This window comes from Penicillium alfredii, assembly GCF_028826965.1.
Source record: "Penicillium alfredii strain IBT 34128 chromosome Unknown utg000005l_segment0_segment0, whole genome shotgun sequence".
NCBI lineage: Eukaryota > Fungi > Ascomycota > Eurotiomycetes > Eurotiales > Aspergillaceae > Penicillium > Penicillium alfredii.
In genome coordinates this window covers 819,052-839,083 of record NW_026622702.1, presented here as the reverse complement: position 1 = coordinate 839,083, position 20,032 = coordinate 819,052, and the positions used below count along the sequence as shown (strand labels likewise).

At 52.6% G+C, this 20,032-nt stretch overlaps 7 protein-coding genes across 7 annotated transcripts; 1 reads left to right on the top strand and 6 right to left on the bottom strand.

Annotated features, from left to right (window-relative positions):
* Positions 1-20: 20 nt before the first annotated feature.
* On the bottom strand, positions 21-1,702 carry NUU61_003746 (dolichyl-diphosphooligosaccharide--protein glycotransferase subunit OST1; the record flags this gene model as incomplete). Its single annotated transcript, XM_056654328.1, has 3 exons — positions 21-146; positions 223-1,258; positions 1,368-1,702. The coding sequence occupies 3 exons, from the start codon at positions 1,700-1,702 to the stop codon at positions 21-23; spliced, it is 1,497 nt and encodes a 498-aa protein (XP_056512355.1).
* Positions 1,703-1,843: 141 nt separating this feature from the next.
* On the top strand, positions 1,844-4,695 carry NUU61_003745 (pseudouridine-5'-phosphate glycosidase/carbohydrate kinase family protein; the record flags this gene model as incomplete). The annotated part of the gene is made up of 7 exons (XM_056654327.1): positions 1,844-2,108; positions 2,189-2,397; positions 2,450-2,549; positions 2,603-2,644; positions 2,701-2,931; positions 2,992-3,292; positions 3,360-4,695. Coding segments are annotated over 7 exons (2,484 nt in total), but the record flags the coding sequence as incomplete, so codon positions are not given.
* Positions 4,696-4,877: 182 nt separating this feature from the next.
* NUU61_003744 (dienelactone hydrolase) lies at positions 4,878-6,379 on the bottom strand (the record flags this gene model as incomplete). Its single annotated transcript, XM_056654326.1, has 2 exons — positions 4,878-5,968; positions 6,037-6,379. 2 exons carry the CDS (start codon positions 6,377-6,379, stop codon positions 4,878-4,880), a joined length of 1,434 nt encoding a protein of 477 aa, XP_056512353.1.
* A 357-nt stretch (positions 6,380-6,736) lies between these two features.
* Positions 6,737-7,508, bottom strand: fmn1 (riboflavin kinase; the record flags this gene model as incomplete). The annotated part of the gene is made up of 3 exons (XM_056654325.1): positions 6,737-7,027; positions 7,119-7,328; positions 7,392-7,508. The coding sequence occupies 3 exons, from the start codon at positions 7,506-7,508 to the stop codon at positions 6,737-6,739; spliced, it is 618 nt and encodes a 205-aa protein (XP_056512352.1).
* Positions 7,509-8,519: 1,011 nt separating this feature from the next.
* NUU61_003742 (Zn(II)2Cys6 transcription factor domain-containing protein) lies at positions 8,520-10,696 on the bottom strand (the record flags this gene model as incomplete). Its single annotated transcript, XM_056654324.1, has 3 exons — positions 8,520-8,537; positions 8,589-10,390; positions 10,459-10,696. 3 exons carry the CDS (start codon positions 10,694-10,696, stop codon positions 8,520-8,522), a joined length of 2,058 nt encoding a protein of 685 aa, XP_056512351.1.
* Positions 10,697-13,294: 2,598 nt separating this feature from the next.
* On the bottom strand, positions 13,295-15,649 carry NUU61_003741 (MFS transporter; the record flags this gene model as incomplete). The annotated part of the gene is made up of 10 exons (XM_056654323.1): positions 13,295-13,371; positions 13,575-13,708; positions 13,814-13,925; positions 13,979-14,388; positions 14,446-14,532; positions 14,580-14,612; positions 14,670-14,914; positions 14,967-15,001; positions 15,063-15,172; positions 15,252-15,649. The coding sequence occupies 10 exons, from the start codon at positions 15,647-15,649 to the stop codon at positions 13,295-13,297; spliced, it is 1,641 nt and encodes a 546-aa protein (XP_056512350.1).
* An 838-nt stretch (positions 15,650-16,487) lies between these two features.
* On the bottom strand, positions 16,488-18,316 carry NUU61_003740 (kleisin alpha; the record flags this gene model as incomplete). Its single annotated transcript, XM_056654322.1, has 2 exons — positions 16,488-17,996; positions 18,053-18,316. 2 exons carry the CDS (start codon positions 18,314-18,316, stop codon positions 16,488-16,490), a joined length of 1,773 nt encoding a protein of 590 aa, XP_056512349.1.
* Positions 18,317-20,032: the final 1,716 nt, after the last annotated feature.

Here is a 20,032-nt window from a genome sequence, read left to right as displayed (position 1 = left end):
AAATCCACCGCAACCCGCGTTTACCGCTGCTTGATGCTGACATCGATCTTGCCGATGGCCCATGCAGCAAAGAAAGCAGACAGCACGCCCGCGAAGATGGTGATGGGCTTGCGCAGGGCATCCCAGGTCGAGTATTCGTATGTAATCTGGAATGAGATCAGCAAGCTGCATGGATTGTAGATAGACAGAAAAAGAACAGAATGGGGAAGGGGAGATACATACTACCAGCTCGGAGTCGCGGGCTTCGTCGGTCAGACTGTCAACATCCAAATTCAACGTGGTCCGGCCCAGAGTGTCCAGGTACGTCTTGAAACCGGTAATGGTGTAGAAGATTTGCTTGCGGTCGGGGAGTCCGTTGGTGGTGGAGCCCTCGACGATCTGGAAGTTGACATTGTGCGCGCCTTCTGGGAGAATAACGCGCACGAACACACGCTCATACTGGATGCCCTCGGGCACCTTGGGCCCCTCGAGGAAAGGCACCTTCAGAACGTAGGAGTTGGGAGCCTGGGCAACGCGCAGGAACGAGGCAAGGTTGTTGTTCCAGCCGACGCGGAAGCTGTAGTTCCAGCCGCCGAAGACCGGGTAGCGCGGCCGCAGCTCCAGGTTGGCGGGCTTCTTGCTGGTGCCCGGGCGGTAGCGGCTGGTCGAGACGTTGCCGATGTCGTCGATGAAGTACGGGTCGACGGAGCCGGGTCGCAGCGGGTATGCGAGCTCACGCAGCGCCGAGCTGGGCAGTTGCTGGTAAGCGGAGAAAGTCCACTCAACGCGGTTGAACTGCTTGGCGAGCTGCGATCCGTTGTTGCGCAGCCAGTACCGCTCTTCGGTCGCCAGGTTGCCGCCCCAGTGCGAGACCTCCAGGTCGCGTTCCAGAAGGCTGGCCGTGATCACGGGGTTGGTAAATTCGTAGCGAACGGTGAGCGGGTACTCGGTGCCCGGAGCCACCTTGGCCGTGTTGTAAGGCCCGTACGTCCATGTTGAGCCCTTACGCTCGGGGTCCGAGCCGGACTTGAGACCGGAGGTTTGTGCGATTTCGGGCACGTTGATGCCGGGGAACTTGATTTTAGTCTTCTGGGTTTCGGTCTTGTAGACGGATGGAACATAGGCCGAGAAGGAGTAAGAGAGGTATTGCTTGTCGGACTGCTGAATGGTGGCCGGACGCGGGTTCAAGGACGACAGCAGGGAGTATGAGATTCCCAGGGTAATCTGCGATTTCGGGGCCAGCGGTTCCGGAAAATGAACCACGTAGTACTGTTTTCCACTGCAGGGACTTGAGTGTTAAAATCGGGTCCATGCTTTCGTCCTGTTTTCTCCCACCAACTGGCGATACGACAATCCCTATGCCATTGGCCTCCCCCATCAGCACTCACCTCAACGAATCTACCTCCGTAGTGTCCACCGCGAGCCGTCCCTTGTCCACTGCATTTTTATCCCTCGCCTCGAAACCTCCAACTCGTTCAAACACCTCAGCTGGGAAGGGGATATAGTAGTCGGTTTGCGGTTGCTTGTCGACATTTTCCACGACAACATTGACGGTTTCCCGCACGTACCCCTTCTCCAAGTTGGTGTTTCGAACCAGATTCGTGTTTTTGAACACCTGCGGGGGCTTGAAGTCGACGGGAAGCTCTAGTTGAATCGGGATGACAGACATGGCGCTCAGGCCGGGCACGAGCAGCCCGAGCACCGCGGCGGTGGAAAACCTCATGGTAGCTGAGGAAATTGGGACACAGATGTCTCCAATCAAAAGCTAGAAACACGCAAAGTGGGATGGCGGGGATTGGGGGAGGAAGAGGGAGCAGGTGAAGCTGATGAGGTGTCCCCATATACGCAATACGGCGGACGCAGCGGCCATCGCGCGCACTCCGGCTTATCGATAAACCCGCTTTCTCCTCATCTCGCGACTCTCCACTCTGCACCGAATTGTCAATATACTCAAGTCATGCTGGCTCGAGCTGCGGTACGGTCTGGCTGGCGGACAGCCCAGCTGTCGCGTTTTCGCGGCTTTCATGGTCTGACCCAAAGCAGGTTCCTGAAGGTGTCGGAGGAGGTCCGCGATGCTGTGGCTACGGGCAACCCAGTTGTTGCTCTCGAGACAACCATTTATACACACGGTAAATATTCCAGCGGCGATGGAGTAGAAGTCGACTTCGTCCCCATAGAGCGAGAACAGCTTTAGCTCATAGGAGGTTAGGTTTCCCATACCCTGACAACATTGCCCTGGCTTCGCTGTTGGAGTCAGTTGTCCGAGCCAATGGCGGCATTCCCGCGACAGTGGGTGTGGTCGGTGGTGTTGCTCGAGTTGGCCTGAGTGCGGATGAGCTTATCGAGCTGGCCGCGACGGCGGAGAAGAAGAGTGCTTTGAAAGTATCTCGTCGAGACCTTGGGTACATCTGCGGTTTGGTAAGTTGCACTGCTCGAGGCTCTTGACGGCATGACATTGATTTGTTACCAGGGCATGGCTGGAAAGCCGATCCATGGCGGCACAACTATCTCCGGCACCATGGTCCTCTCGCATCTTGCCGGTATCAAGATCTTCGGGACTGGAGGACTAGGTATATTCCACGCCTAACCATGAACAAGTAATTGATATCTGACTATCTCCTAGGGGGTGTCCACCGTGGCGGTGAGAGATCCATGGATATATCTGGTAAGATGCCTCATACATCAGCAACCGATCAGCCACTGATATCTTTGAAACTCCAGCCGATCTGACAGAGCTGGGCCGGACCCCGGTGACGGTCATCAGCTCTGGATGTAAGAGCTTTTTGGACATCCCACGAACGCTCGAGTATCTTGAGACAGAAGGGGTGTGCGTGGGCACCTTTGCCGATGGCCGGGAAGGCTCGGTCGACTTTCCCGCGTTCTATACGCGAGAGAGCGGCATCCGAAGCCCACGGGTCATCCAGAACGAGGCCGAGGCTGCCGCCATAGTCTGTAAGTCTTTTGCAGACAGCTTGCTTCAAATTCGACATGAGAGCTAATAGCATGTGTCAGATGCACAATCCAAGCTTCCGGTATCATCTGGGATCCACTTCGCCAACCCCGTTCCTTCAGAATACTCAGTTCCGAAGGCTGAGATGGATCTTGTCATCGAAGGGGCTGTACGCCTGGCCGATGTCGAAGGATATGGCGGCAGTGATAATACCCCGTTTGTGCTTGCAAAGATTAAGGAATTGAGTGGCGGGAAGAGTGTGGCAGCGAACCGCGCTTTGATTGAATCGAACGTCCAGCGCGCAACCCGCGTGGCCGTGGAGCTCGCCAAGCTCGAGCAGGCTGACCGCGGAACAGGACCTCGGTGAGTTTGGGATGTGCTATAAGTGCAAGATAACAACCCATGCTAAGTTCGGAGATCTTCTCTATAGACACATGCCAGCCGTTCCGAACGTAGCTCAGCCGAAGCAAGATATTCCACCAGTCCAGGAGAGCCCTAAACCAAGCAACGAAGCTGCACCTCTTGCGTCGGTGGAAAAGGCCGATGTATTGGTTGCCGGCTCGCTCGCCATCGACTTGTCTTGCGACTACACTCCATTTGGCGACGAGCGCTTCCAGGTTGCGCCAGTGCCGCACACGTCTAACCCGGCTGTTATCGGACAGAGCCTGGGTGGTGTGGGCCACAACGTCGCTCTCGCAGCAAGCTATGTCGGCAGTGACGTGCTCTTCTGCAGCGTCGTCGCAGACGACCTCAGTGGCCGCGCGGCGCTTTCAACTCTCGAGAAAGAAGGCCTACATACGGCGGGCATTCATGTTCTTCCTGCAACAGCCGGCATACGCACCGCTCAATATATCGCCGTCAACGACGCCAAGAAAGATCTTCTGGTGGCCATGGCCGACATGGCGATCGTCGAGCTCCCGGAGCAACAGCTCGACTTTGACGGGTTCTGGGAACCGCTCATCCAACGCACCCAGCCCCGCTGGGTCGTCGTCGACGCCAATTGGCGATCAGACGTTCTCGCGAAATGGAGCGCGGTCGCCCGCAAGCACGGCGCGCGCGTGGCTTTCGAGCCCGTGTCGACAGCCAAATCCCGCCGACTGTTCGGCAGCGACGCTGGCGGCTCCAGTGCGGCCATTGGCGCTGCCCAGACGGTCCCTAACCACGCCATCAGCCTCGCCTGTCCGAACCGCCTCGAGCTGGCATCCATGTACACCGCTGCATGCGAGGCGCTCCTCTTCGAGTCTGCAGACTGGTGGCGCCTCGTCGATGCCATGTGTCTGCCAGCATCAGGTTCGCGCGACCGTCTCGTCGCGCTGACCTCCACCGCCCTCGTAGACGAGGGCATCCCCCAACAGACCATCCAGCTCCTCCCCTTTATCCCCTATATCATCACCAAACTCGGGGCCGCCGGCGCCCTTCTGACCCAACTTCTTCCGCCTGGTGACCCCCGCTTGACGGACCCTGAGTTCGCACCCTATATCCTTGCCCGCGCATCACTGTCCGCAGATGCCCCCTTTGGTGGTGTGTATATGCGTCTTTTCCCTCCTGCAGCTGTTCTTGACGCCCACGATATTGTCAGTGTCAACGGCGCCGGTGATACCCTGCTAGGTGTCGTGGTAGCTGGTCTGGCGAAGGAGAGCCCGGCCTCACGCATTGAGGACATCCTTCCCGTGGCACAGGAAGCTAGCCGGAAGACCCTAGCCAAGGCCGGGGGCGTGAGCGAGGATCTGGTTCAGTTGCGGGCTACATTAGGGCTGCGGCAGTAGTCCTTTTGCTGGTTCTTTTGTAAAAAGGTGTATGTATGTATTGTGATAGCGTTGATTGATATCCCAGCGAGGCACGTCCAAAGACAAGACCAAGCAGTTCAAACATTTACAGTCGTAACACTATCTCGCTCGGAGTCCCTTTTTTTTTCTTCCCCGTGAACACTCCGGTATTAATATCAGAATCACTCTGACCCCTTCGCCTGCGGCACGAATCCTGCTTCCAGCAACCCAACCTGCACCAGCACGTCTGCTTGGTCCCAGTACAGTTTCTGTTGTGCAATACGGCCCGCACAGAACCGGGCCATCACGACTACCACCACTTTGACGTCGCGGTTCGTCGGCGACACCTCGGGCAACAGCCATGGAATTTCTGCGGTATGACAGAACGACAGCAGAATCTCGTCGACGATACGGTCTGGGCCCACGGTTCGCGACAAAAGACGGATGTGTTGGTTGACAGGGCCGATGGGGACAAAGACGTGAGCAAAGAAAGATTGGAGGCTGGAAGGGGTGCAGCCTGCGAAGATCAGCATGTATAAGACACATACGGGGAGAGGACAACGAGAAGGACACTCACCTCCAGCGCGGGTGGGAACACATTGGACCGATGCGCCAGTCTCGCATCTCGGTGCTTCGTCATCTCCATTTAGGACCGGTGCCAACAACATATCGACCGCAGCACCCGAATCACGATATTCATTCGGCTTCAGGTCCCCCCACTCGCCCAGTACGCGCTCCCAGTACTCCTCCCAAACCGTCTCAATATCCACCACGGCCCAATGGCTCCCAACCCCAAACGCACGCCGCAGACACCCCAGCGTCCGGCTCCATGCCAGCTGCGAGCTAATCTCATCTGCATGGTCGCCACCCTCACATGGCTCACCCGGAGACTCCGGGACAGCATCCGAGTTCTCTGCAAACCCGGTATCTGCGTCCGGATACGCGAATACATGGCACCGATGCCGTTTCCTGTATGTCAGGTCGCCCTCAGATGCGCTGAGGCTGACCCACGGCCACAGCGTGCAGGAATGTACCAGCGGCCCCGGTAGGTGGATCTGGATTGGAAGGTAAGTGGCCGTGGGAGAAGGGTTGAAGATAGATGCGGTGTTAGAACACGCGAGTGGTGCGCCGTCTTCTTTTTGCTTGAATGGCAACTTGTCGGTCGAGGAAAGTGGGTAGTACGCAATCAAGGCGCAGAGCCGCGGGAAAGGGTTAGTGTTGCTGATGGTGAGATGGTGGGCGGCGAGCAGGAGGTAGGCCGGACGGTGGTATGCTAGTGGGACGTTATTTCTTGCATGTTCCCGGGTAAGAGCTCTAGTTCAAGGATGGCTGGGCACTCACCAACAATTGCATACCGCTCCCCCGTCTCCAGCTCATCTTCCTTCTCGTGCACTGCATTCTCCAGCGCCTTGCGGTCTCTCTCGGCATCTCCGCTGCCCAGAAATGGGAGGTATGACACGTTGAAGCCCTCGGCCTGGAACCGATGGCTGATATGCGGGTCGAACTCGGGCGTGTCGGATATCAGGATGAGATGGCGAGGTGAACGCTCCTCTTGAGGACGGCTGCGTTTGCCAGAGCTGATGCTAAGGGTTCGGCGCATAGACGGGCTGGTAGCCTCGGTGCCGGCGTCTGGTCTGCTGGGGCTCTGGGCGCGCCGAGCCAGGCGTTGAAAGATGTTGACCATGTTTGGGGTTGGATGATGGCGATCAGTAGTTGAACAATGCGCTCTAAGCTCTTAAATAAGCCAGGGATTTCATGGCAGACAGAGGAATTTCTTGGATGACATCGGTCAAGACGCGAAATGCGACCTGAGAAATGCCAATGCTTAGGGTTCTTGGGTGACGTCGACGAGCCCGATAAGATCTCTACATGCCGTACCTGACTCACTACTTCTACTCGTAGTTATGTAGATGAGTATATCGAGGTAGCTTTATATCCAATCTATTGGTGAATCTAAGAGAAAAAATATATATATATATATTCACAGAACTGGACAGAGAAACCGCAATGCACCCGCTAATCGCGCCAAATCAATGCGTCTTTAGTCGAACCTCACCAGCCACTGCCGATCCTCGTCGGCTGGTTCCGACGCCGGGTTTTCCTCACTGAAATAGCGCCGGTATGCCTCTCGCTCTAGGCTCTGTCGCGCAACCTCGCAGTCCACCCGGATATCCTCGACGAGGGCCTCGAGCGAAATATAATCGTATTCAGGCCGGATATAGCCCAGGATCAGCAAGTGCAGCTGCGTCTGGTAAAAGTCTGGCAGGCGATTGAAATTGGCTTGTTCAGCAGTGGGAGATGGCTGAGCAAGAGGAGGCATGATGTGGATTTCCTGGAAGGACAATGAGCCAATCATCCCACGCATTTCGAAATTGACAATGAAGTTGATCATGGCAAGATCAAGTACAAGGAGCAATACATACCACCGACCGCACTGTGTTCTTATAGAACGGGTTATATCCGATACTCAGCACCGCGGGGAGGATCGTAGGCGTGGCTGCGTCGCTCGGAGCCCCATCATACACAAACGTCTTGGGATCCAACGAAACCACGCCATAGTAGACCCCCGTTGTCAAGTCCGGGTATTTCTCCGACAGATCATCGGCGGGGATGTTGGCAGTGGGGATTCCTAGCTGCACGGGTTGAGATCAGCCTGCTGTCGCATGCATCGCAATGCACGGCCACGCGGAACGTACATCTTTGCTCCCTCGGCCAAACCCTTTGATCACCGGTCCGGACAGGCGCACAGGAAATGGCGGTTCAGGCCCAGTATCGGGGCCAGTAACGGGATCGCGCGGCTTGTCGGGACGCATGGCGGGCCAGGATGGGATGATCGAGGTCGAAGATGAGAGAGCTGATGAGCTGATGGACTGACGGTGGGGTTTATCGATAAGATTGACACCTGAGGCAGCCATCCGAGTATAAAAGCTTGAATGCGTTCATTTTTCATGTGGGAAATACAGTCTATAGCACATAGTCTAATACGTTATTATATATAATTGAAGTTGCTATCAAGAATTAGAAACTGTGAGGAATGAATCATTGAGAAAAATGAAATTTCTACCAGCACAAATCTCGACCATTCCAAACTATAGCCCTAAATATTCAATGCATATTAACCTTCGAATGGCTCCTTAGGTCAAATATACAATCATAGAATGTCAATCGAAATTTGTAAACAGCAGCAGAAGTGTTCACTCCGACTATAAGCGACAGGAGGGATGAATTGTCTCACGTCAAACTGGAGTAGATGCCAGCCAACTATATTCGCCTGGGGTTTGCTGAAATATGACCCTTCAGATGGAAAACATAGACTGTTTATAGACGTTGGTAGGATAATCTTTTTCATACCCTATTGATAACCAAGGGTTGAATCCTACCGAGTCACAGAACAAATACAAGTTATAATTGTCTATTCTCTATAGCTGGCTCATGCTAATATAAAAGAAAAAGAAAATATAATGATCTTGACAGGATCATGAAATTATACCTCGTACACTAGACCCGGTCCATCCCAGAGATATCATTTTTGGTCCCTTTTGAGCGCCGCAAAATGGAAAGAAAAGAGAGAAAAATAGATATATCAACAAGCCCTGGCAAATCAAGTCCAAGTGAATCAACACCAACATATGTACCACAAGAATATGCAAACCAGAAGCCCATAATACTTCAAGGGCGACTTGGGCTGAATTCAAACACAAAACAGGGGGAATCACACAGTCCAGGAAAAAAGAAAAAGAAAAAGAAAAGAAATATATATACCAGAGAAGTAGAAAAAGAAAAAGAGGAAGAAAATAAAACCGCGATCCCAGGCATATAAAGGATCAAATGCACGGCAAGAACTGCACAATCGGTTAATCCATAGTCAAATTCAAGCGGTAGGAAACACTTACATTCATCACAATGAGCATCGGGATGTCGAACACGTCTCGCTTGACTGTCCAGCAGTACGCGCATTCAACCTTGCCGTCCTTGAATCCCAGCTGGTTCATCCCAGCCTCGCCAGCAATCCCACCCTTGCGCAAGTGGCTGTTCCACTTGCTGTCGTCAGACTGTGCTTCCATATCCTCCTTGGTTTTGTACTTAAGCAGCTTGCACCGCGTCATGACACTACCTCGAGAGTCCCCAAACGCCAATCGTGCAAAGTCCTCATAGAACTCCACCACACTGTCGTCGTCGAGGAGTTCTGCCAGGAACACCGGCTGCGGGCGCCCGCTGGAATTCTCCAGTGTCGAGCCGCGCGGCGTGAAGCTGCCACGGGACGTCGCGCCTGACTGTGGTGCTGTCGGCCCTCCCGTGTTGACATTGAGGTTGGGCTCTTTGCCCAGTAACACGTCCTTTTTCCATCCGGTCAGGATACTGAACTCCTTGCCCACCGCGGCGATCTCCCCAGTGCGTCGGCAGACAATCGTGGGAGTGCCACAGGCGTTGATAAAGTCCTCATATTCCCAGAGTGTTCGCTGGAAGCATTTCTCCATGAAGATCAAATCATCCCGGTTGAGTGTCTTTGTCGTGGCGATAAACGAAGGCCGGATGGATGCCAGCGACTTGGCGATCCGGACAGTCTTTTGTGGGGAGAAGCGCCGTTGGATGAACGCGGTCAGGTTATGGAAGCCACTCGTGTATGCGTATGGCTCCTTCACGCTTTCGTAGATCGAAGATGGGTTGCGATGGCGCCGTTTAGGGCCCACTTGGAGGCTTTGATGCTTCAGACTCGGTGTAGATATCATAGGCCGTTGTCCGTTCGGCGCCAGGCTGTTTGACTTGGGAGCGACATTGTTAAACGAACCATCATCGAAGCCTGTCGTAGCAACATGCGGGCTGGTGGCTGAGCCGGGACTGGTGAAGTTCGCAGGCCCACTCTCGATGGCAAAGGCATGAGGTGCATCTGGTTTCATGTGCCCGGGAAGCATACCGTTCGGGCCATATACACCGCCGACATTCACATGGCCCGAGGCCTGTCCGGTCGACCAGTCATTGAGCAACGGATCGCCAAAAATGAAAGGCTGCTGATTCCCCGGGCTTTCCCCAAAGCCGGGAGCTGGCGTGGAGAACTGTGCAGACCCACTGCGGCCGATCGACCCCCGTTGCGTTGCCGAATCACTAGGCGAGTCTCCAGCTCCGGTGGCCATATGCCCCAGCATTCCAAACTCCAACGCGCCGTAGCGATTTTCAAAGTTCATGCTCGACAGGTCAAAGTTAAAGAGTGCCGGGTCACTAGGATCAAAGAACGGCCCTGCGAATGGATTCTGAGGTTGGCTGGTATCACCAGAGAGCGCGTTGGTCTGTGTAGGTTGGTTCACTGTAGATGAATGACTGGGGTTTCGACCATTTGTACTGGTCTTCAAATTGAATGTAGGCGAAACAGGAGACTGCGTGGTGAAAGGGCTCTGGCTCATGGGAGGATCCTGGTACATGTTGTAAGAGCCCGGCTGGGGCTGGGCTTGCGGCTGAGGCGGGAAAAAGTTGTTGTTGGTGTTCGGCGGCGGCTGAGAGTTCGTGTTAACTGGGTTGGCGCCGTTCCGGGATACGGGCATGTTATTTGGCAAGGCATTGTTGTAGAGACCGCCTCCTACTCCGGGCATCAACGCCCCATCTGGGGCATCATGGAGATATTTGGCCTTCTTGCGAACACCGTCGTGACATGCATCTTGCAGACCACGCTTGATACAGCGTTGACATGGGCGCTCGTCACCTAAAACAGATTAAAAAAAACGTTCAGTTCGAAATCAAGAACTGGCTAAGATTCAATGCTGTTCATACCGCAAGTCAAATGGGCTCGTTGGCAAGCAAAGCAAGCGCGCCGAGCCTTCTTCCGTCGCGGTCGTGAAGGATCCTTGGCATTAGTCGCTTTGCGACTATTCCCCGCTTTGCCACTATCGCCGTTGGCCATTGCCTTGGAATCTAGAAAATCCGAGTGTTCAGTCGCATCGACCGAGTCGCGATCCCCGCCACTTGGGTCTGTTGGAACCGGGGAACCGTTTTTGACATCCACACTCATGTTGGCATGTATCCCGCGACAGGTGGTTCGAAAACGCGTCCAAAATCGTTAAGGAATTTGCGATCCAAAGCCCACGTGAACGCTCTGGTGTGGCGTTTTTACTGGGAGATGCGACTAAGACGGATTGGCGGCAACGGTACCATGCGCGTGCCTCGATCTCGATCTCGACGGGGTAAGCGGCTCCACGTGTGCGCGATTCTGCCGACCTTGCAGAGAAAAAAAAAGGCCAAAGGGAAAAAAAAAGAAAAGAAAAGAAAAGAAAAGTCGCAAGTTGCGAATGAGGATTGTCGACTCTTCGCGTCCGTCCAAATCACGTAGAAATGGCCTCGGACCTTGCTTCCTATTGTGGCGCGCTCGCGACAACTACTGGCGGGGAAACGGAAAGCCGTCCGATCAAGGTACGGGTGTAACGGGGCACGATCGACTTGATATAAGGCGGGACCACGGTGATATGACACATTGAAAGATCGCGAAGGAGGTCGGTATGATCTGGGGATTCGGCGCCGGCGAAAAATGAAATGCCGCAACGGTTTTGGGGCTGAATTGGAGTGGAGAGGCAGACTTGGCTGCGGGGAAGGGCGGCAATGATTACTGGATAGATGAGGGGAGAGGAGAGGCAGAGAATCGACTGGAGATAGAGAGGAGAGGCGCAAGAAAAGAAAATATGAAGAAAGAAAAAAGAGTCAAGGGCAAGGCACGTCAGCGGGGGAACAGATGAAGAAGTGGATGACTGCGATCGGAATGTTCCCGTGACTGGAAGTCTAAGCAACGACAGCTCGTAGGCCGATTGTAAAGCAATGCACGTCCTTGATTTGCTATGGAAGTATATTTGGTCAATAAAAGAAAGGCCATATACTGATCTATATGTTCATGAGATATTTGCAGAGATCAACATTTTGATTGTGGCCTGGATGCGTCTTGAGGTCATACAGGATATACTTCGTAATTTACGCGACTCCAAGTACACGTAATAAAATCATTTCGATGTACTGGGGAGTCAACGCGATTATTCCTAGGTACCTCTATTCCTTAGGATTCATGGAATAATTATTTGCTGAAGCAGTCTCACTAGGTACTCTGAATGAACGGGAAAATGAGGTCATCGGAGCCTCTTCACATGCATCCCATAGCATCTATAGCTTCAGCCAGCCCCATAAAATACTGAAATCCTCGAAACCTTCGGCATACTGACAGCCTCTACATATGCACAGCTGCATCTCGTACCTCCCACAACATTTCAGCATTCGGTAATTTCCAGATCGGCAATTGACCGTGCCAGGCAGTTGCGCACGTGCTCTGGTACATATCTCTCGGCAGGCGAGAGGATATGTATGTATGTATGTGATGGTGTTATACCTCAGTCATAACTGGTCAGAGAATTTCCCCCTGGCAAAAAAAAACAAATGAAATAAAAAAGTGCCTCATAGTGGAAACCAGAAATCTCCTAAATTTCTCCCCCGCATGTCGCCAACTATACTTGTGCTCCCGGAATCTCCCTTCCCCCGCTCCCGTTTTCTTCCGAGGCACTCCAAGTCTGCGCGAAAAAATGCCTCGGCATTATCACAAACCATGAAGTCCCTTTCTATACAGTAGCTGATACTATATGGGAGAAATCACTCAATTAGTACTTGGGGATGATTGCACCTGAACAGAAACCAAGACCACATGACGCTCGTATCCTTCGCAACTGGACTGGAGGTGCCGGGGGAGGCCCGTCGGAGAATTGGATTCTGGACGGGGTCCTTGCGCAAGGTGTAGTCAGATTGCGCATCTTTCTTTCTCTATGACTATAGTGTCGCGGTAATATGGAAAGATTTCTTGAAAATGATAATATTATTCATGGATGTGTGTCCAGTGCTGTCGAAACGACTGAATATAATCTATGTATTTTTTCTTAAAAGGTCTAGAAGAAAGAAGAAAGAAAAAAAAAGAATGTACAGAGCAGCTTCTCACTTGCTCGCAGTAGTCCCTGTTGTCTCTCTGGGGTCATCGGCGTTGCATCCCCAACTGCAGGCGGGACAACTGGAAGGGGAGGTTGGGACTGGATCCTGGTCACAGCCCAATCCTCTTCTTTCTCTCTCGAACTGCTAGGCCCAAGAGTTCTTGATGCAGAGTCACGGGAGTCCAAGGATTCTGTGTACCTTGCACAAGATCCAGACAAGACCGGCTGGGGAGGAGCGTTGAGCTGCATCGGCGCCGAGGACAGATCTGCGGGTGTCCCCCAGAAACCCGGTGCCAAACCGCTCGGCTAGATTAGAGTATTAAGTAGAAGGTGTAATAGGCGCAACAATATATGCAATGAAGATCATTTTTGGATCTCGACGGCCGTGACATCATATCTGCGATTTCGCGAATCGGCTCTTCTGGCGGATTCGGCTCCCATACCGGTAGAAGAGGTACCTGACCATGAGAAGTATTTTCAATCAGCCAATTCATCCAGCAAATTCAAAGCATGACAACGACGCGATGCAGAAGTAGTGTCTGGTGGTTTGATGCCATAGCCGCATGCAGTTGAGATGTCAAGCTCTCCAGGACCTTCTCTCGAGGCTTGCAATGCATGGGTCAAAGCGCAAGCAATTAAAGAAATCAAGTCATGACTTACGGGAAAGGGGTCATGGCTAGGGTAAGGAACGCCAACAAAGAGGTGGCCCAGTGGTACCCAAGGTTGTTATACACTGCAGGGCCGTTAGCGAGAAGGGTCGTGACTTGATGACGTGCCAAAAGAACCCCAAAGCTCCAGGGTATGAGACAAGAAATGCCAAAACGGCCTGTTCGACACACGGCGCATCGATCCCGCGGCTACAAGGATGCACTGCATACGAGAGCACGGGCACTCCACCCTGGCTGTGGCATGGAAATAGCAACGGGACAAACTTACTTTGGATCCCAAACAAGGGGAAGATGCCTCCAAAGGTTGATCGAGTGAAGCTGTTGGCCGCCAGGGCACTGGCGGCAAAGGTAGGGTACGCATCGACCAGGAATGTAAAGATTCCCGAGTAGACCAGGATTGTCCTAGAAGTAACACAACTCATCAGCACCACACATCCACAGAAGCCCTCCAGCTCAATGATTTTAGAAGCAGCTGAGGGAATTCAGGTCAGATGCCAGCGATCTTACCCTGCACCAAAGAGGGCGCTACCAATAATGGGCGCAATCCAGTGAACGTCGGGGTAAATTGTCCAGGCAAAGATGAAAAGCCCTATCGTGACCAAAGGTCCTCCCAGGATTGCTATACCAAAAAGTCAGATGTCGGTCTCTTCGCCAAACGTATCCAGGACTTACCTGGGGGCAATCGCCACTCAGGCTGAACGTCATTGATCTTATTCGTAGCTTTCTCGTGGTTGCGCTCCTGGCGAATATAATTCCGGCGCCAGATGGGATCCGTCAGAATAGCGATGACCATGCCAACAAAGAGACCGATAAAGCACAGGCCCCGCTGCCAGAGCCCAAGTCCATATACGTTGCTGAAGACTAGCTGAAACGCTCCGAAGAAGAGGTAAAGAATACCCAGCAGGATGGCCGAGAAAATGCAAAGATTCAGGCACATGGGCTCCATGGCGAGGAGAAGCACGGGGCGGTACATGGATCGCAGAACCGTTTGCGCCACTGACCGGTCCAGTTTCTCGATCGGAGCCTTCCATCGGTCGTCGCCGGTTTCCTTGCGCAATTTCTGCGCCTTGTGCCTCAAGAGGCTATCCATATAGCTTAGTATTTGACAGCCAATACAACCAGAATGTGAAGATACTTACACTGGGTGGTAGGTTTCCGGGACAAGGAAAATCATCGAGACGAGCAACACAGCAGTCCAAATCAGGAGCACATAGAAGGTCCAACGCCTGTGTATGTGAGCAACGAACACCCTCGAGAGCTCAACGAAACCTACCATGAGGTAAAATCATTGATGAAGCCACCGACGCTGCAGATTGCCTCGTTAGCCTAGAGAAATGCTACACCAAGGACAAGGGCAGCTTACAGAGGACCAACTTCGGGCCCCACAAACGGGCTCGCAGTGTAGAGCATCATGGGAAAGGCAAGTTCATGTCGGTCAAACATATCGCCCACTGTTCCACCGGCAACGCTCAAAAATGCGCTCCCGGCCAGGCCGTTGAAGAATCGGCACACGATCATGGTTTCGATGTTTTTGGCTACCGCGCATGGGATCAGCCAAATCAGAAATAGGGTGAATGATGAAATGTAGATGATCCGGCGGCCATAGAACTGGGGAAAGTTAGTTTCCTTTCCTACCGATGTGCTAGATCGTTGAACAAACCTCGGACAGAGGACTAAGAAACAGAGGACCAATTCCTAGAACAATCGAAAGTCAATAACGATACAGGTCGCCTTTTTACCCATTGTCGAGACGTACCGAGACCCCAAATGAAAAATGACAGGCCGAGAGTGGCGATCAACTGGGAGCAGTTGAATTCCTTCATGATTTGGCTGTATGTAGTGGTATACATAGAGGAGGTGCAAGTCCTAGGCAAGTCAGCGTCTGTATTTTTTCAGGACAGGCAAGCAAGCTAAATCCCTTATCGTTGGGATCTAGTATACTCACACGCAAACCGATCCGATGGAGACAATAATAACCACCAACCATCGCCGGGCCTTGCTCATATTCCGCGGATTCATCGGGTCGTTCTCATCCCAGCCCACAGTATATTCCGAGCTTTCGTCCTTTTCTCCGGCTTCATGAGTCGGCGCCATCTCGGGGTCATTGCCACCGATGCTCGTTCCGTCATTTAAAGACCAGCTGCGTTCCAACGAGCGGGAGGTGTTGGAGCGATGTTTTTTAACAGACGCATTGCGCCGGTCTTCGTTGGTCGAGCCCGTGATCGGTGCAAAGGTCGCTTCCTCGGAGTTCTGATCGAGCTCGTTCGAGCTCAGCGATCGGTCCGGCTCAATGGCGTTTTCTTTATCCATGGGGGAGTGGCGAGTAGAATCGCTCAGACTCATGGTTGAGGCAGTCTACCACATCAAGAACGAGAAAAAGCGAAAGGATCCAAGACTTATAAACAGCCAAAAAAAGAGAGAAAGCTGTGGATTTGATCGGCACATCAAATTTGAAATATGTAAGCCCCGAGGCCGAGCTGAGCAATCAGAGCTTGAACGTGGTCGGGCCGATGTCAAGTGGGGGCCGAAGGATCGCCAGAATTTGGGCCTCCTTCTTCATGAACATGCAAGTCACTGCCGAACTATCGAAATTATCGAATTGAATCCGGTCCGGCGTTATGGCCAGTGAGATTCGCTTGCGATAACCCTACTTTTTTCGGTGTAGGTATCCATCTACTTAACGTAGTATTGTATTGAACCATGAACTACATAAAGCCCGATCGTCTCCACATCCCGTCAATGTGATTGTTCATTGTTTCTCGGGCAATACATTTAACACCCGATGCACTGTCCGTATGGATGGATGTGCTATGTAGGTCAGAGTTCAACGGTGCCAAGGCAAATCTTGGCCTCAACGGCCATGCAGCCCATCGCGTGGATCGACACTCCCTTGCGTCCTTGTTGGATATGTTCAATTAAACTATCTTGCTACCAATAACCCATCACAATCGCTTCAAAAAGTGGCATAAGCCTCCAAGAACATCAATGGCCCAAACCCCCTTTTCTCCGTTTCCCCCAGAACACCTGATAGTCATCCAAATGATGCTATCCCCAGACAAACTCAATTACCGAGTCTCCAACCCAGTGGAATATCCCAAACAGAGCTGTACACGAATGAAAAATGCGGCCATAGGACCCTCTCCATAGAAATATTTTGGTGTGGTGGCGAAGAGAGGCTACTCTACAGTGCCTGGCTCAACTGGCTCATGGCACCGGCGGCATTCTCTTCAGCCCAAGAGCCCCAGAGCGCCTGCTTCCCACGGATCTTGAGGGGTCCGCCAATCGTCTTGGAGCCCTGTTCCACCTTAACCGCGTCCTTCGTGGCCAGTACCAAGACTTCAAAGAACATCTTGGTAGCATCCGCCTTGCTGGAGCGCTGCTCCGGAAGAAGTTCTTGGAAAGTCACTCCCTTCTTTTGTTCCGCGGCCGACTCGCCCAGTCGCTCTCGCAGAATGTGCACGGCATGATTGGTGCCCATTGAGACAGGCTCGCTATCCACGGGATGCGCGGTCGTCTCGTCAAGGTCCTCCAGCGGCTGGTTCATGCCGTCGTCGTCGCTCAAGTGCAGGTCATGGTTCCCCTCGTCGCCAGGGAACTCAATCTCCGATCGCTGATTCAAGGTCGTTTCCAGGCCAATGCCCTCGTCAACCGGCACAATAGCTTCCTCCTCACCAAGTTCCAGCGCCGGGACGTCGGCGCCTGCCACATCAATGTCGGAAATGCCACTGTCACGCTTTCTCTTCAGCTCACCCGACTTCTTGACAGTATCCAAAGAGAGGAGTCCTCGCAGTTCAGGTGCCCATGCACGGCCGCGGCCCTCGCCGAACACGTTGGAGACAAAGTCACCATTCTGCTGTTGGGTCATCAGGGTAAGCAGAACAGGGTCACGAGGCAAAAAGGTGGCGGGCTTCAAAATCTCCGAGCGATCATTCTGCTGCTCCTTAATCTTGCTGTTGGAGAGGCCCACGTCCTTGTCTAGCGTCATGAGCTTTTGGCGCTTGGTGCGCTGAGCATTCTGAGCGCTGGCGCGCTCGGTCTCCGGGGTTGCCTGGCGGTCGAGGTTGAACTCTTCTTCCAATTGATGCATCTGAACCGAGCCCGCATCCGAAAGCGGGCTTTCGGAATCCCGGTTGAACCGATTCTCTTCCGCACGAGGAGTCTGGCCGCCAAAATCGTCGTCATTGCCCAAGTCCATTGCACCATCTGGCAGAAGGTCGTTCACGTTGTCATGAAGGCCATCATCGCCCATGTCCATCTTGTCAAGCGGAGCGTCATCTTCTCCGAGGTCCAGGCCCAAGTCGTCATCATCGTTGAGCTTCCCGGCGTCGCTGTAAAGATCTTCTTCCATGGGACGAGGCGGAGGAGCATCTCGGCCAACTTCCATGGTCGTGTCATTGCCAAGGGGAACTTCATCTTCGCCCAGGTCTAGATCAACCAAGGACGGGTCTTCTAGACGTGCAGGTTCCTGAGAGACGGAGCGACGAAAACTGCTGTCAGGAAGGAGTTGACTTCCAAAATCCATCGCACCTGGCCGCTTGCCCTCCGGCTCCAGATTCAGGGTCTGGGGGAACAAAAGAGACGTGTCGAGGTTGGTGAAAAGGTCGGACTCCGTCAACACATCAGGCAAGGTAATGCCACCAGGTGCCACGACCGTAGTCGTCAGATCATTGTTATTGGTAAGACGGAAAGCCTGGTGGAGATGTAATGTTAGTTGGAGTTGGGAGAAATGGAGAGTTTGGGACGGACCATTTTGATTTTCATCAAGGCTTCATTGCAGTCGTCCAGAAGATAGCGCGCTTTCCGGCTGTAGATGCGCACCACACCCAGCAATAGCTGCCCACTCAATCGCAGAGCCATGGGCGCTTGGCCCTGGTCGACAATGGCACTGACACTGCTCTCGATGTCCGACTGCAAGATGTGTGACTTGGACAGTTTGCGCTCGATATTCGCAGACAGCCACACGCGGGCCAGCGGGCCCGTCTTGGACAGGAGGGTCTCGGAGTAGAACATGGCGCTACCTGTCACAAAGAAATAGTATACAAAAAAAAATATTAGACCCTTCAAGCCGAAGAGAGTAAAAGAAGATTTTACCCGCCCGGCGCGGGGTGTGGCGTGGAAGGGGGTGACGCGAAAAAGCCGGGAAAACAAAAAGTTCGGGCGCGAGATCTCACGGTCCCAACAAATTCGTGGAGAGAGATAGTGTGCCAGGGAGACGAGGAATCACCAAGAACACCAAAGGTTGGGTTATATCCACATGGGGGTTGGAGATATGCGCGCGAGGGATAACAGTTGGAGTTGGCAGAGAAACCAAAAAGAACGAGGATGCGCGTCGTCAGGCGCCAAACCAGGGAGAGTCCCAGCCTCGTCGGATTCTTGCTGAGCTAATTGAGGGGGCTGGGAATGTACGGGTCACGTGTGCAGCAGTAAATACTAGGTAGGCGCACTGCCAAGCTTTGTCAGCTGGGTTTTTGTTGTTTTCGAAGGCATAACAATAGAAAACTACTTAGAAAATAATTAGAAAATGAACTAGAAAAAGCAAAGCCTCCTATATAATTACTTTGATATTAGTATAAGTTGACACGGTGAGCGGGCCGCTAGAAACGGCTCCTATTGCACCGTCATTCTGTCTCTCCCGACCGCCTGCCTAGGTTTGCCTTTTCCTGCCTTTTCCGGTAAAGCGCCCTCGCCTAGGCCCCTGTTTTGGATTAGCGCCGTCTCTGGCCGCTCTAAAGCTATTTTCGTCGAGTGCTTGTTCTTGAGAAAAGCTCGCTGAATATCTATGTCTTATTCTACTGATATTCTTCGCACGGTCTTAGGGTAGCGTCTCGGGTATCTTCAGCTTCGCACATCTCGCTTTGTGGGGGGTTATATTGCATAGCCCCTAGGGTTGTATATCGGTCTTTAGCTTCTTGTTCTCGAGCGCCTTTAGCTAGCCGTTGTCGTTATCTTCGACCTCTCCGTTCCTACTTCTCTCGGTGGATGTGTCTTCGAAACTAACGCACGGTGGTACGAGCTAATAGCGAAAATACCGTATTCGTGTATAATATCGACCTATATATGTAAAGGGGCCTGCCTGCGTCTCTATATATACTCTGATCACGAAGGTAGCATACTAGTACATAGTGAGCCTTAGGCTGCTGCTGTAAAGGGTTTATGAAGATGATGGGGTATGAAGCTATTCCCAACTAACAAGAGGACGGATCAGGTGATATTATATGACCCCGGAGGAACGGGAAGTCATCCGCTCAGCGATTGTTTACGCGGTAGAACATGGTCAAAAACCAGCCTAAATCGCCCGGGAATTTTGCATCAGCCGCAGTACTGTCTATCGTATAGTTAAGCGCTTCCAGCAATAACAAGATTTGGCCTTGAAGCCTAGGAAAGGCAAGCCATAGAAGCTATCCCCACAAGCAATTCGCTATATTTTTCGTATGGTTAGGCGAAACCTATTGATGAGCTAGCGCGCCCTGATTGCTGAAGCACCTAAATCTATCTCTCTCTCTCAACATTACAGCGTATCCTACGCAAATTAAATATTAGAAAGTAGCGCCGTAGGAAGCGCTACTTCCTAAAGCCCAAGGACACCAAAAGAAGACTCGCCTTTACGCGGTAATAGCGGCGTTTCGATATATAGAATAAAATCATCTTTTCGGATGAATACTCAGTATAGCGGCGATCGAATTTACTCTTCTAATTTATCTTCCGATTTACTAATAAGATATACCG